The 12,957-nt window shown below is 29.2% G+C and overlaps 3 protein-coding genes and 1 pseudogene across 3 annotated transcripts; 3 read left to right on the top strand and 1 right to left on the bottom strand.

Moving 5' to 3' along the window:
* Positions 1–439: 439 nt before the first annotated feature.
* Positions 440–2,400, top strand: LOC111042713 (annotated as a pseudogene).
* Positions 2,401–3,590: 1,190 nt separating this feature from the next.
* LOC111042712 lies at positions 3,591–4,478 on the bottom strand. The gene has a single exon (XM_022327412.1). It carries the CDS (start codon positions 4,476–4,478, stop codon positions 3,591–3,593), a length of 888 nt encoding a protein of 295 aa, XP_022183104.1.
* Positions 4,479–6,148: 1,670 nt separating this feature from the next.
* LOC111042711 lies at positions 6,149–9,890 on the top strand. The gene is made up of 5 exons (XM_022327410.1): positions 6,149–6,173; positions 8,797–8,903; positions 9,047–9,216; positions 9,441–9,574; positions 9,739–9,890. Exons 1-5 carry the CDS (start codon positions 6,149–6,151, stop codon positions 9,888–9,890), a joined length of 588 nt encoding a protein of 195 aa, XP_022183102.1.
* Positions 9,891–9,917: 27 nt separating this feature from the next.
* Positions 9,918–10,902, top strand: LOC111042710 (zinc finger MYM-type protein 1-like). The gene is made up of 5 exons (XM_022327409.1): positions 9,918–9,934; positions 10,066–10,393; positions 10,469–10,607; positions 10,684–10,719; positions 10,784–10,902. Exons 1-5 carry the CDS (start codon positions 9,918–9,920, stop codon positions 10,900–10,902), a joined length of 639 nt encoding a protein of 212 aa, XP_022183101.1.
* The last annotated feature ends 2,055 nt before the right edge of the window (positions 10,903–12,957 follow it).

The raw sequence follows: 12,957 nt of genomic DNA, 5'->3' as shown, positions 1-12,957 counted from the left end.
TCGAGATTTTTTCATTTACCCGAAGCGGAAAGATGTGTTAAAAAATGAAATCGAAGAAAGTCAAGAATGTATTACAAAAAAAACATTAAAAAGATTATGTGCGACTAGATGAGTTTTATGCTGTGAGGCAACGAGCAACTAGCAATCGTCGATAAGCAATAATATTGCTAATTGATTAATCTCATAGAAAATAATGAGTATTCTCACACCGAAGCAACACGATGTTTCCTGTTGCGAACTTGTAGCAACATGCGTTGCCTGCGATACGGCTGTCGTGTTGCCGGTCGATATTTATTGACAGTGTTGAGCAATACAAGTTTCTTATGGTATTTTTTTATTATATTATTTGTATTATATTGTTATACATATGTACATTTGTGTTACCTCATTTTAAATTTTTAAAATAAATTATTAAATTATTTTTTTTAATAAATAAAAAATGTGTGATGAATCCGCGTTGAACATAAAATTTGTAGAGTACGTTGAACAGTATCCATGCATTTATGATTTTACTCGGGATGATCACAGTAAAAGAAACGCGACTGAAAAGGCGTGGAATGCAATTGGAAAATAATTTAAATTATCAGGTATGTATATATTATTTATTTTTAAAATTATAGTAGTTAATAAATTTACAAAGTGTAATTTTCTTGCCAAGGCAATGCATTTTCTGGTTTCAAAAAATACTTTTTCAAATAATCTCTTAATTCATGAGCAGATTTATTACTAAAATGGTTATTGGTTGATTGTGACATCTCTCGATTTGTACATTGATTTTCCTGATTTTTACTGATTTGGGGAACTGAAAAATGACCCTCGACCATTTTAATAAAATTGTGTAGAATACATGCTGCTTTTATAACTTTGATTGCAGTATCTTCATGGCACATTATTGGTCTCTGAAATATTTCAAATTTTGACGCTAACATTCCAAAGGCGCATTCGACGCTTTTTCGTCCACGTGACATTCTATAATTATATATTCGTTTTTCATTATCGAGAACTCGCTTAGGATACGGCCGCATGAGATTTATTTTGAGAGGAAATGCTTCATCTCCTACCATATAGAAAGGAAAATCAAAAGCATCATTAGGCATTGGTGTTGGTTTTGGGATATGAAGTTTATCTGTATCTAACAGTTTCCCAAGATTAGAAGCTTTAAAAACGGCACCATCACTAAACCTGCCTGCTTCTCCTACATCAATGGTCGTAAAAATTCCATCGGCGTCCGCATATGCCATGAGCACCACGGAAAAAAAACTTTTATAATTGTAATGAAGTGAACCAGTTTTGTCAAATTTTTTTATACGACAATGCTTGCCATCTACGGAACCAATACAATTGGGGAGGTCCCATAGTTCGTAGTATCGTTTTGCTATCGATTTCCATGTTTCTTCTTTTGGAACAGGCATGTATATAGGTTGAAGAATTCGCCAGATAGCTTCACTGCACTCTTTCACTATTATTCCTATCGTATTGTCCCCTCTCATGAATATATGTGACAGAGCAACAAAACTACATCCTGTAGCCAAATATCTGTAAAAAAATTTTCAGCATAAAAATTAATATAAATTTAGAATAAGATAATATTGCAATTAATGTAATATGTTATATTATATTTTAACAGAAATACAATGCAAGGAGAAATGGAAAAATCTACGAACAGCTTTTGCACGAAGCATGAAAAAACCCCCGTCAGGAAGTGCTGCCAATAATAAAAGATCTAAAGACTATTATTTGAAAGATGTCATGCAGTTTATTCTTCCGTTCATGAAGGTTAAGCCTCAAAGTAGCAATTTAAAAAATACCGAAGATAATGATGAGCAAAATAGTGACACTGATATTGTAGATACAGACATTAATCAAGACAATGGCGATGTATCTTTACACGATGAAACACCATCTACATCAAAAGAAAGTTATAAAAAAAGGAATCTAGATGTGTCACAAGATAAATTTAGTGCTCCGAATACTACAAAGAAACGCGCATTATACAATGTGAAAACATCTACGGATGAGGTTGATAAGTGCGTCATTGATTATATTACTTCAAAAAAAGATTCTCAGACAAACAAAAATAATAGCGATCTTGATTTCTTCAAAAGCTTGTTACCTGATATATCTAAGATGACCGATTATCAAAAAAGGCAGTTTAAGAGAAGAACACTTGAAACTATAGATTCAATTTTGGACGATTCGCCTACACAGAATAATACTATTTCATATGTTCAACGACCTTTATCCAGCTACTCCGGAAGTTCATATTCAGTATTGAGTCCTGAGCCACCTGTGGGGACGGTCGGATTTCAACAGTTGGGAAATTTGCATTCAGAAGACTACGAACGAATTATTAATAATCCGACAACAGTTCAAAATTACCTCCATACTTTTACTGAATAGTATGTTATACCATTTAAATCAAAATAAATATTAAAATTTAACATTACCTGAGTGTTATTAACAATTTTTCTCCTGCACTTATAGCTTCTCTGTAATTTGTATCACGTTTTGTAATACTATGTTCAATTAAATTTAAAAGTTGTTGAAATGTATCTGGGCTCATTCTATAACAGCTTTTTAACTGCAATGGATGAAGTTTAAGTTCATCTGCATAGACATTTGCACCATATTTTACAAGCTGTTTAAATGCTGGATTAATCCAATATTTACGTTTTTTATTTTTTATTTTTCTTCTTCTTAAATTCCACCAGAATAATAAAACGTCGTCTTCATCAGACGATGACATGGTTGCTACTGCGTTGCTTCTATTTGAGAGCTAGGGGCAATACATATTGTCTGTTGACTATTGTTAATTGATAGTTGCTCGTTGCCTATTGCTCCGGTGTGAGAGCCGCCTGAATGATTTTTTTGAGCTTTTCGAGTACGTAATTGAATCGTTATTTATAATTTCGAAGTGGAATGACACTGAAACATCATCACTGAAGGGAGATTTTAAAATTTGCTTACTTATTGTGAATAAAGTATTTAGTTATGGACTACCTCTTTCAAAACAACTTCAAAGAATAAATATTGATCTAGGCGAAGCTATGGATTTAGCGGAAGATACAATAAAAGAACTTAAATGTATGAGATCGAATGCTGAGTCTGAATTTCATAAAAATTTTGAAAATGCATTGACCATAGCAAATAAACTATACTCTATCCCAAAAGAGAATAATCACTTTTCGCGCATGTAGACTGAGCGCTATGGCAGCGCCGAGGCCAACTTTCTCCCACCTAAATCAGCCGACGGATCACGAAGACCATGGACGACCGTTTACGATTAATATTTATAATTATTATTATGCGCGACTGCAGTAATGCATTAACCGCGGTGAGGAGTGACCGGTTTTTTTTCGTAAAATGTGACTATTTTTTAAATAAAATTAATCATACGAACAATTATTCAATTATAATATTATATACGAAAAAATGATAGTTACAAATACAAAATACAAATATAACAAACATTATTTATGAACAAAAATATAATATTATATACGAAAAAATGATAATATCATATACGAAAAAATTATAATTACAAATACAAAATACAAATATAACATTATTTACAAGTTTACAGTTTACATTTATTCATCAGTTTTTGGTAGAGGTACAACGTCGTTAAAATCGTCCGAGTCATCATCATCACTTTCAACATTTAAAACACATGGTTCTTTTTCAGCCATCAATTCATCCACCACAAAGTCCATCTTAAACAATTTTTCCTCCTCTTCTATTGTATGTTTAATGAAGTTTTTCCACATGTCGGCATCAACTCTTTCTACACCTTCTATTAATAATTGTTTTACGTCGTTGAGCTTAAATGTTTTGTTTTTCATCCTCACATGGTTTTTTACAATTGACCATGCGAGCTCAATAGGATTGAGCTCGCAGTGGTAAGGTGGCAATCGAAGAATTGTTTTGTTTTGTTTTTTGACTAGTTCATCAATTACATATTTATTGTACAAGGGTCTCAGCCTGTCCACAATGGTAAGTAGCTCTGGAATAACCATTGGTCTACTAATGACCTCTCCTTTGCTCTCGAGCCATTCGATAATTTTTTGTTTTTTGGTATTTGTCGTTGGGCATTTGTCTTGTTTCACTGAATGGTACGGAGCGTTTTCCATGACAATCACTGCGTTATCTTTGAGTCTAGGTAAAACACCTTCCAACCATTCACGGAAACAATCGCCATTCATTTCATCGTGATAGTCTTGAGTGTTTTTCCTAGACTCAAAGCACAGAGGACTGTCAGAAACAAATCCATCTTCCGATCCTACATGGCAAACTATCAGGCATTTCGCCTTTCCACTAGGATTTACTGCTCCCGTTGTAAGACCTTTATTTGCCGCATCTCTCGCAGATTTAATTGATTTATCGCACCCTATTTTATTCGGTACGTCACCAGCATTTACCCAAGTTTCGTCCAAATAGTATATTGGGCGACCCTCCATACGATATTGCCGAATATCCATTAAATAATTTCTTCGCCAAACAACAATTTCTCTTTTCGCTCAATCATTGCGCTATTTCGACCACGTTTAACAAATTCGAATTCCATAAAATGTAATAATCTATGGAGTGGGGAGCGTGAAAAATTGGGCAAATCAGCATCTTCATTTATGACACACAAAATCCTATCAAGTGTCGGCAACTCACGTCTAAACCAAAATTGATGTATTTTTCGCCTAATTGCTTATTTATTGAAATCGTCAATTTTATCTTTTATACTTTTAAATATTTTAGTTTTATTTGGAGATGTGATGGTTTTCGTCCGTTTGTATTCTAAAATTGTTTGATAAATTGTAGACATTCCAATTCTGAGTTCAGTTGAAATAATTTTTTTAAGATGGAGCATTTTAATTTCTGGATTTTGGGCAATTTTGGTTTTTTAACTGTTTATAATCATTTTCCTTTGGGAAGATGACACAAACTAACATAATAAAAAACATTGTAAAATCAGTTTCATAATTTCATTATTCAGCGATTAGGTTTGTTTATGATATCGTTGAAAATGAATTAAAAAGATTTATTTTTTAGAAGTCTGGAAAGTATGTATAACTAAAAGTCTTTTTTATATCTATGAACATAATATTATGTTATCAGTTTTTTTAGTCCATTGTTGTAGATAATTTTTTTTTCAAATGTAATAGATATAATATATCTAATTTACATTAAATCGTTTAAATATACAATTTGTTAATTTTATTTCAATATTCGTTAAAAAAAATTCAGGGATTAAGTTCTTAAAAAAAAGGCGAGAAAGTGGATGTACAGTACGTTACAATAATTAGGTCACTGTTTTATGGACAGTATTACATTTGAAAACGATTCTGAACTGAAACATGTGTGGATATTTTATAATATTATAATTATATTGTTATTATACTTAATATTAATACGGCAGCTGGCAAGTTGAATTAATATTATAAAATAACAACAAAATAACTAAAATCGTATTTCTAGGTTATTTAATATGTAATTTCGTCCGTATTTGATCATAAAATGACTATTTTATCAATTTTTAAATTTTAAATTTTGTCAGAAATCAAACTTAAAATGCGTATTAAAAAAAATTATTCCAATGTATTTATATTATTTTTCAACTACCATTGTTACAATATATCAGGAGAATTGTATTTGTAATTTCTTAATGTTAAATTCAATATATATTATAAATTAAACTAAATTAAGAACTACTCGCTGTGAGTACTGTATTGCAGTATGTGATATATGGTTGAAAAATTTGGTCATAAAAATTATATTTTAGAATTAAGAATATGCAAACGCTCAAATTATCAAAATGCATAATGTTAAAACTTAAAATTGATATTTTATAAAGTTATTTGGTGTATATTATTACTTATCAATCTAACCTTTTTTTTAAATATATTATTGCATATTAAATTTATTAAGTTTTCTGTTTTACTAATATGTTTATTTGTACTTTTAAATTTAATTCATATATGAAATACAAAAGAATAATTAAATTATATTTATTTAAGTATTTGTTTACATTTGCTACCTAATGTTCCACAACTATCGCTTCCCGGTTACCCTTACCACTTTCGTTTCAATCATTATACAATGTTTTTTTGGCAAACAGCAATAAGTAACTAATAACTTTTAATGTAATGTCATTAACATGGACAAGGTGCCTCCTAATATGTGTAAGTAGTTACATTTATAAAATCCAATTGATTACCTATTAGAAGTATGTTGTGCGTTCTAAATCAGAATAGAGGAATAAGTCCGGAATCGTGAAAGTAATTAGTATTTAGTAGGTAATTAGTAGGTACCGGATGCATATTGACATTCTGGGGTAGGTCTCGGCACCTATAGACTAATTTACGCTTTTAATTGGTTCGTTTAAATTTCAGCGCAAATTTCTTTCGCGTTTGTCAATAATATCCATAGACCTATTATCTTCACAGATATATAGAAATGTATATAATATTATATTAAATATAATTTATAAATATATATATTATTTAGAATTTTTATATATCTGTGATTATCTTATAGGTAATTATATTATCATTGATCAATTAATATATTAATTACTCAATGATAATAATATATTAAATTATTAAATAATTATGCTGTTGTGTTTATGTTAGGTATATTATAATAATATAATTTAATAATAAATAAATGCTTAAGTCTGTTAGATATTATAACACTTTGGTAAGTGATGTAGGGGAGATTTTCTATTTTCTATTTCTAGCTAGTGAACTAAGAAGAATTGTATATTATTTTTATTGTTAAATTGTTACATTATATTTACTTTACTTTATTAAATAATTTAATTTAAATAGAAAAATCTAGGCATGTAACTATCATTGAACTTACCAAATTTGACAAAAATGTGCAGATCAACTGATACATTCAGTGTTTCAATATTTCAGATTAGACTTTTTTTATCTTACCATCAATAAAAGTTGTTTCCTAGATTTTCTCTAAACTTTACAATATGCCCATTATTTGTATAATCATTTAATCATTTTTTCAATTCGAGATACTCATTTTCACAGTTAATGTTTGTGATTTTGATATTTTATTTTAATGTTTTACAAAATTGTTTCTCTCAGTGTCTTGGATTGTATAAACTTTTAGTATGACACCCATTATTTTCAAATTGATAACCATACTTAGAAAATTTATATGAGTCAATATTAAATATGAACCAATTAAATTTTTATTTAAAACCAGAAGAGGGGGTAGGACTGGGGACTAAACAATTATTCATTAATTCCTCTACAATATAAACCTAAATATTTAATATAGAAGTAAATAATAAACCATTAGTTTAATGTTGTTTAATATTAAGACATCAACATTTTCAGAACATATGTTGCATACAAATTAACCAATATGAAATGTAGGTTGTCATTTAAAATAAAAAAATTAATCAATCTAATTTTATTTTATTATTATACCCTAATTATGTGGCTTAATATGATTAACGTTAAAAAGATTACCTCGAGAGTAAGATTATTTATTTAAATCTATCTAAAATAATCCTAAATGTTAATTTAATTTAATTTAAAAATATGGTTATGTATTTGTAATACACCATGTTCAGTAGATGATCCCAAATTATTTAGCTTCCAAATATCATACCAATGACGAATAGTCCTATACTTAGGGTTAATTGAAGCATTTGCCAACTGTTCAGAATTCATACCAAACTCTAATTCTATTTTTGTTTCATGTATACTCAAAGACTCTGATATAGGTACCTATCAATTAATATAAAACCACATACATATCAAATATACAGGTAATCAGGTAAATTGAATCTTAATTCATAAGTCATAATACACTAAAAGTAGGTACCTACTAATAACAATATATTGTTGCTAATAACAATGTATTATTATACACAATAATTATGTATAATTTTTGTGATTGAAGTTTTATAATAGTTAATAACCAAAACAAGTAGGTACTAAAAAAATAGGTAACTACAAAATTTATATATATATAAACATAATTAAATTTAAAAAATGTTATCTTAATTAATATCTTTGGTTTGAAATTATATATGTATAGGTAATTATAGTATCAAACACTTAGTAGGTATTATCTTTATTAAATAAACCATAAATGCAAGTAGGTAATTAATTAAATTCTAACTATTTTATTTTTAACAGAATGATGTGAACTGCATAGGCGCAAATAGGGGGGGGGGGCTTGGGTAGGCTTAGCCCACCCAGTTTTGTCTGTAGCTCACCCAGTTTTGGAAAGTTATGTGCACAATACCGAATCCCGTAATTTATGTGTTTATTGTCTTTAGTATTTAATTATAGTTTTAAATATCAATAATATGAATATTATCATTATATTACTATCAAATATTTTATTATCTATGGTTAACTATCAATAACCATGTTCATTTTGTCGTATTATTAGTATTATCGTTAATCGCGGACGAAGAATCTATAGTAGTGTAGTAGACATACCATAAACATGCGTATTTACGTTCTTAAAATAAAAGATGGGAAAACCGTGGTCCTTGATATCCATAATTCAGTAGGCTGCGTTGCTCAATGCTTGTTATCGTTGGAAGTTGAATATACATAGTTAATTTTAATATATAAATGTTAACGTGTTTTATATAATTATATCTCGTTTATAACGTGCGTTATATTATAATATTATATCTCAGTAAAGTGTAAGCTATTCAATAGGATAATTATTAATAAAATGTTTAGCATTTTTAATATTAAAAAACCAAGCTCGGGTGTTCCTAATGTTTCTACTGCAGTTGATGATTTGTCCCAATCCAAGGGATTGGGAGAACATATATCAATGATCCTGGACTTGATGTTTCTAGTGATGTAAATGATTTAGATCTTGGTGATTTAGACTCAGGTCCTGGAAGACCTATTCTAAAAGTATGTATATTATTAACATTTTACCCAGTACTGGCATTATATTGTGAATTATATTTTAATACCATATGCAAGTTATTTTCTTCGCTTAATTTAGATGATTAGTTTTTCTATTATTGTCGCTTTTTATATTGCTTAATATTTAGAATTTCCCTAAAAAGAAAATTGGTTCACAAAATCGCTCATTCTCAGCTGGCTTGTATAAGGATTTTGAATGGCTAGAATACAGTGTTAATAAGGATTCCGCTTTTTGCTATGTTTGCCGCATGTTTTCCAGTGAATCTGGAAATGCTGAAGATACATTTACAAAAATTGGGTTCAATAATTGGAAAAATGCAAGTTACATTATTAAGTTTATTGTTTCAATAATTATAATTATTATAATTATTATAGTAAATAGTTTATGGTTTTTTAATTTATGACCTATTAATAGTAACATTACTTAACACCATACTGAAATTGCTTTTGGAATAAGAATTGATACCTACTCAGTATTAAAATATCAATTTTTGCTAAATTTGATTTACAGCTCTCTTATAGATTGAAATCACATGCTTCTGCTACTAATCATTTAGTTTGTCTGTCAAGATTAAACGAATATAAATGTAGTAAAAAAAATGGTTCAGTGTTATCACAATTAAGTTCTCAACATCAGCAACAAATAACAAAAAATCGTAATTATTTAACACATTTAATTGATATAGCCTTGTACTTGGCCTAACAAGGAATTTCTTTTAGAGGGCATGATGAAAAATATGATTCAAACAATCAAGGTTAGCATTTATAAACAATTATTATTATTTATTTCAAATTATTATTTGTGATTTATCAATTCTAGGCAACTTTAAAGAAATGTGTAAACTTTTCTCAAAATATGATAATGAATTTGAAGCAATGTACTTGAAAAAAATTAACCTTACTGGCTGGGCAATTCAAGAAGATTTAATCAAATTGTGTGCTGATCAGGTCAAAGGAATAATATTAAATTAACTAGCTGATGTTGGTTTTTTCTCTATAATGTGCGATGAAGCAAGGTATACATATTTGTTATAATTTATTAATATGATTATTTATAAATTAAAATTTAAATGATGATGTAATAGTTGTTCAATAATATAGTAATCTAAGTTTTAACTCATTAATTATGTTTAATTTGATTATTTAGGTGTTTTAGAGAAGAACAACTATCAATCTGTGTGAGGTATGTAGTTGGCTTAGAAGTACATGAACGATTTATGGGGTTTGTAAATGTTTCTGGTGGCCAGGATGCTAGTAGTATAGTAACTGCTATAAACAATTTTTTTACACTCCAACAAATTGACACCAAATCGTTGAGTATCATTGCACAATCGTATGATGGAGCGAGTGTCATGTCAGGAAAACTCAATGGTGTTCAAGCGAAAATAAAAGAAATACATCCGTGTGCAATTTACACGCATTGTATGGCACATCGACTCAACTTAGTTGTGGTAGATTTTTGTAAAAATATTAAGGTATGCATATCTAAAATAATGTACAAATTAAAAATGTATATTATTTGTTATTAATCTTTATTTAATTATGTTTAGAGTGCACGCAATGTATTCAATGTCTTAGAGGCTGTATATGTTCACTTTTCCCATCCATCTAACAACTTAAAACTATCAGAAATCCAGGCAAACCTCGGTTTGAAAAAAGGAAATATTTTAAGAGTATGTGATATTGTGGGTTTGCCGCTATAAGAATTGTGAGGCCATGTTGAAAAACTATACTGCTATTGTGACATTTTTAAATTCTGAAATAGATGATCAAGCAGATAAAGATGTTACTCGAGCAATAGGTAAAAAATAAAAAATAAATAGGTATCCAAAATATTTTTGTTTATTTTTATCATGTTGTTGCAGGAATTTTAAGCTCAATTCAAAAATGTGATTTTATAATAGTAATTACTATTCTTAAAGAAGTGTTGTGCATCATAAATCATCAACTCTTGGTTTCTCTAAAAATGTTATTTTTGGTGTGATTAAAACATTTGAAAGTCTAAGGTCTGAAGATGAATTTAAAAAAATATGGGAAAAAATAAAAATATTGGCTGAAGAAAATGGCGTATGTATACAAACTCCATTAACTGGTAAATAAGTTTTGTGTAATTTGTTAACATATTAATGTTATAAAAATTAGTTTCAAGTTTTTAACCTAAATGGTACATGATGATTACAGGATCAAAGCGTCGCAGAAGAGAGTCAAATAACCTTCATGACTATGTGTTAACCACTACTACGAGCGCAGAAAATGCTTCATATTCATCATTAGAAAATGAAATAGAAAATTATTGGAAAACTTCAGCATATTTTATTATTATGGATAGTGTTGTTTCCAACCTTAAGTATAGATTTTCTGATGAAAGTTTGGCTATGGCTAATTCGGTTGACTCATTCTGTAAATTAGATACAAACGATTCAATGAAATTTATTGATCATTATAAGGTAAGTTGGTAATATGTTTATTTTGTATAAATAAATTATATAACAAAATAATGAAAAATAATTAATTAATTATAATAATTATAGGATTTACTACACATCCCAAAGAGTAGCTTACAAGCGGAAATGAAAGTGGCACTTAATCTTTTGAAGAGTAAAAAAAAAGATTTTAATTTGAATGATGTCAAAGAAGTGATCAAAAAACAAACATATCCAAACCTTTATAAATTATTACAAATAGCTTTATCTATTCCTATAAGTTCAGCCACTTGTGAAAGGTCATTTTCTTCAATGAAACGAATAAAAAATTGGCTAAGATCCTCGATGGCACAAGATCGCTTTACATTTTTATCTATTTTGAATATAGAAAGAGATATAACTAACAAAGTAAATGTGGATGATATTGTTAACAAATTTGCCGAAAAGGACAGAAAAATAATGTTAATTTAACTTGTAAATTGTAAATTGTAATAAACATTTAATAGCTAGAACAGTTTATTTTATCAATTATATATTTATATCCTTTTTATTCAAATTAATTTAGGTAGCTAGTCTGTTAGTGAAAAAATTCTTCTTTGAAAGAAATTAGAACTTATGAGCATATAAATATAAATATGTTACTATGTTAGTGTTGATAATCAATAAGGTTGGTGTGGGGGCAAAGCCCCCATGGGTCACTGGTATCATTAAAATGTAGCCCACCCAGAAATAGAGGTCTAGTTGCGCCTATGCTAAAGTTATTTAAAATATGATTGAATTTTAAAATAAATATATTGTTGTTAGGGTTTTACTAATAAGTAATAATTAATTCTTACCTAAACCACGGATATAGATACTATGGTTGCACGTCGGCCTATATTGGATCACAGCGTTGAGCGGCGCCGAATGTTCTTATCAAATCTGACGAAAAGTCGCGTTTTATTAGGCCCTCTACAGTAAGAACTCTTATACCATGTTACCATAACTTTACAAACATTTTATAATTTATATAGTCGTGGGTATATGATATACCAGGTCATAGAGGGCGCTAGTATCAAGCGCCTTTTTTAAATTCTTGATAAGAACATTCAGAGCCGTCATATCCGTGCTCGTTGTGCAACCATAGTATCTATTAGAGGTGGGTCGTTACTGCTGTATTCGGTACAAAGTAACGATTACATTGGTGGAACGAGGAGGAACGAGTACAGCTGATCGTTCCTCAAACGTTACGTCGGTACAAAGTTTCTAACTACAAAATGGTCCCCATTAGGCGATACCGATACATGAAATACAAATATTTTGTTCGTTCCACTGCGTTTCTAATTCTGCGCGTAAACTCTACGCACACGCTCTTCCACACGACTTCGGTACGTAGTACGTTACCCCACTACCATGTTACGACTTACGGTCGATAGATCGTCGGAGGCCGTTATCGCTGTTTTTGTCGATTTTACAATTGGTTTTCTTAAAATAAAACTTAGAAGTGTAAACACTCGGATAATATCTGATTTAATCTAACTGATTGTTCCAATCGTTACATCAGTACATTTTTAAATTTGTATTATTAATTATTGTAAAACTATTTTATTTAAAAATAAAATACTGAAGGTAGTAAG

This window comes from Myzus persicae, unplaced genomic scaffold (assembly GCF_001856785.1).
Source record: "Myzus persicae strain clone G006 unplaced genomic scaffold, MPER_G0061.0, whole genome shotgun sequence".
Lineage (NCBI taxonomy): Eukaryota > Metazoa > Arthropoda > Insecta > Hemiptera > Aphididae > Myzus > Myzus persicae.
The sequence above is the reverse complement of the archived record's forward strand: the minus strand, read 5'-3'. Positions and strand labels throughout refer to the sequence as shown.

What these genes read in the sequence shown, in the direction of transcription:
- LOC111042711 (XM_022327410.1), top strand. Translation starts at nt 6,149, where the DNA reads ATGGACAAGGTGCCTCCTAATATGT. An exon ending in CAAGGTGCCTCCTAATATGT is followed by an intron (nt 6,174 to 8,796) that starts GTAAGTAGTTAC and finishes TCCCAATCCAAG; the next exon opens with GGATTGGGAGAACATATATC. An exon ending in GCAACAAATAACAAAAAATC is followed by an intron (nt 9,575 to 9,738) that starts GTAATTATTTAA and finishes TATCAATTCTAG; the next exon opens with GCAACTTTAAAGAAATGTGT.
- LOC111042710 (XM_022327409.1), top strand. An exon ending in AAGAGTATGTGATATTGTGG is followed by an intron (nt 10,608 to 10,683) that starts GTTTGCCGCTAT and finishes ATTCTGAAATAG; the next exon opens with ATGATCAAGCAGATAAAGAT. An exon ending in AGATGTTACTCGAGCAATAG is followed by an intron (nt 10,720 to 10,783) that starts GTAAAAAATAAA and finishes ATGTTGTTGCAG; the next exon opens with GAATTTTAAGCTCAATTCAA.
- LOC111042712 (XM_022327412.1), bottom strand. Translation starts at nt 4,478, where the DNA reads ATGGATATTCGGCAATATCGTATGGAGGGTCGCCCAATATACTATTTG.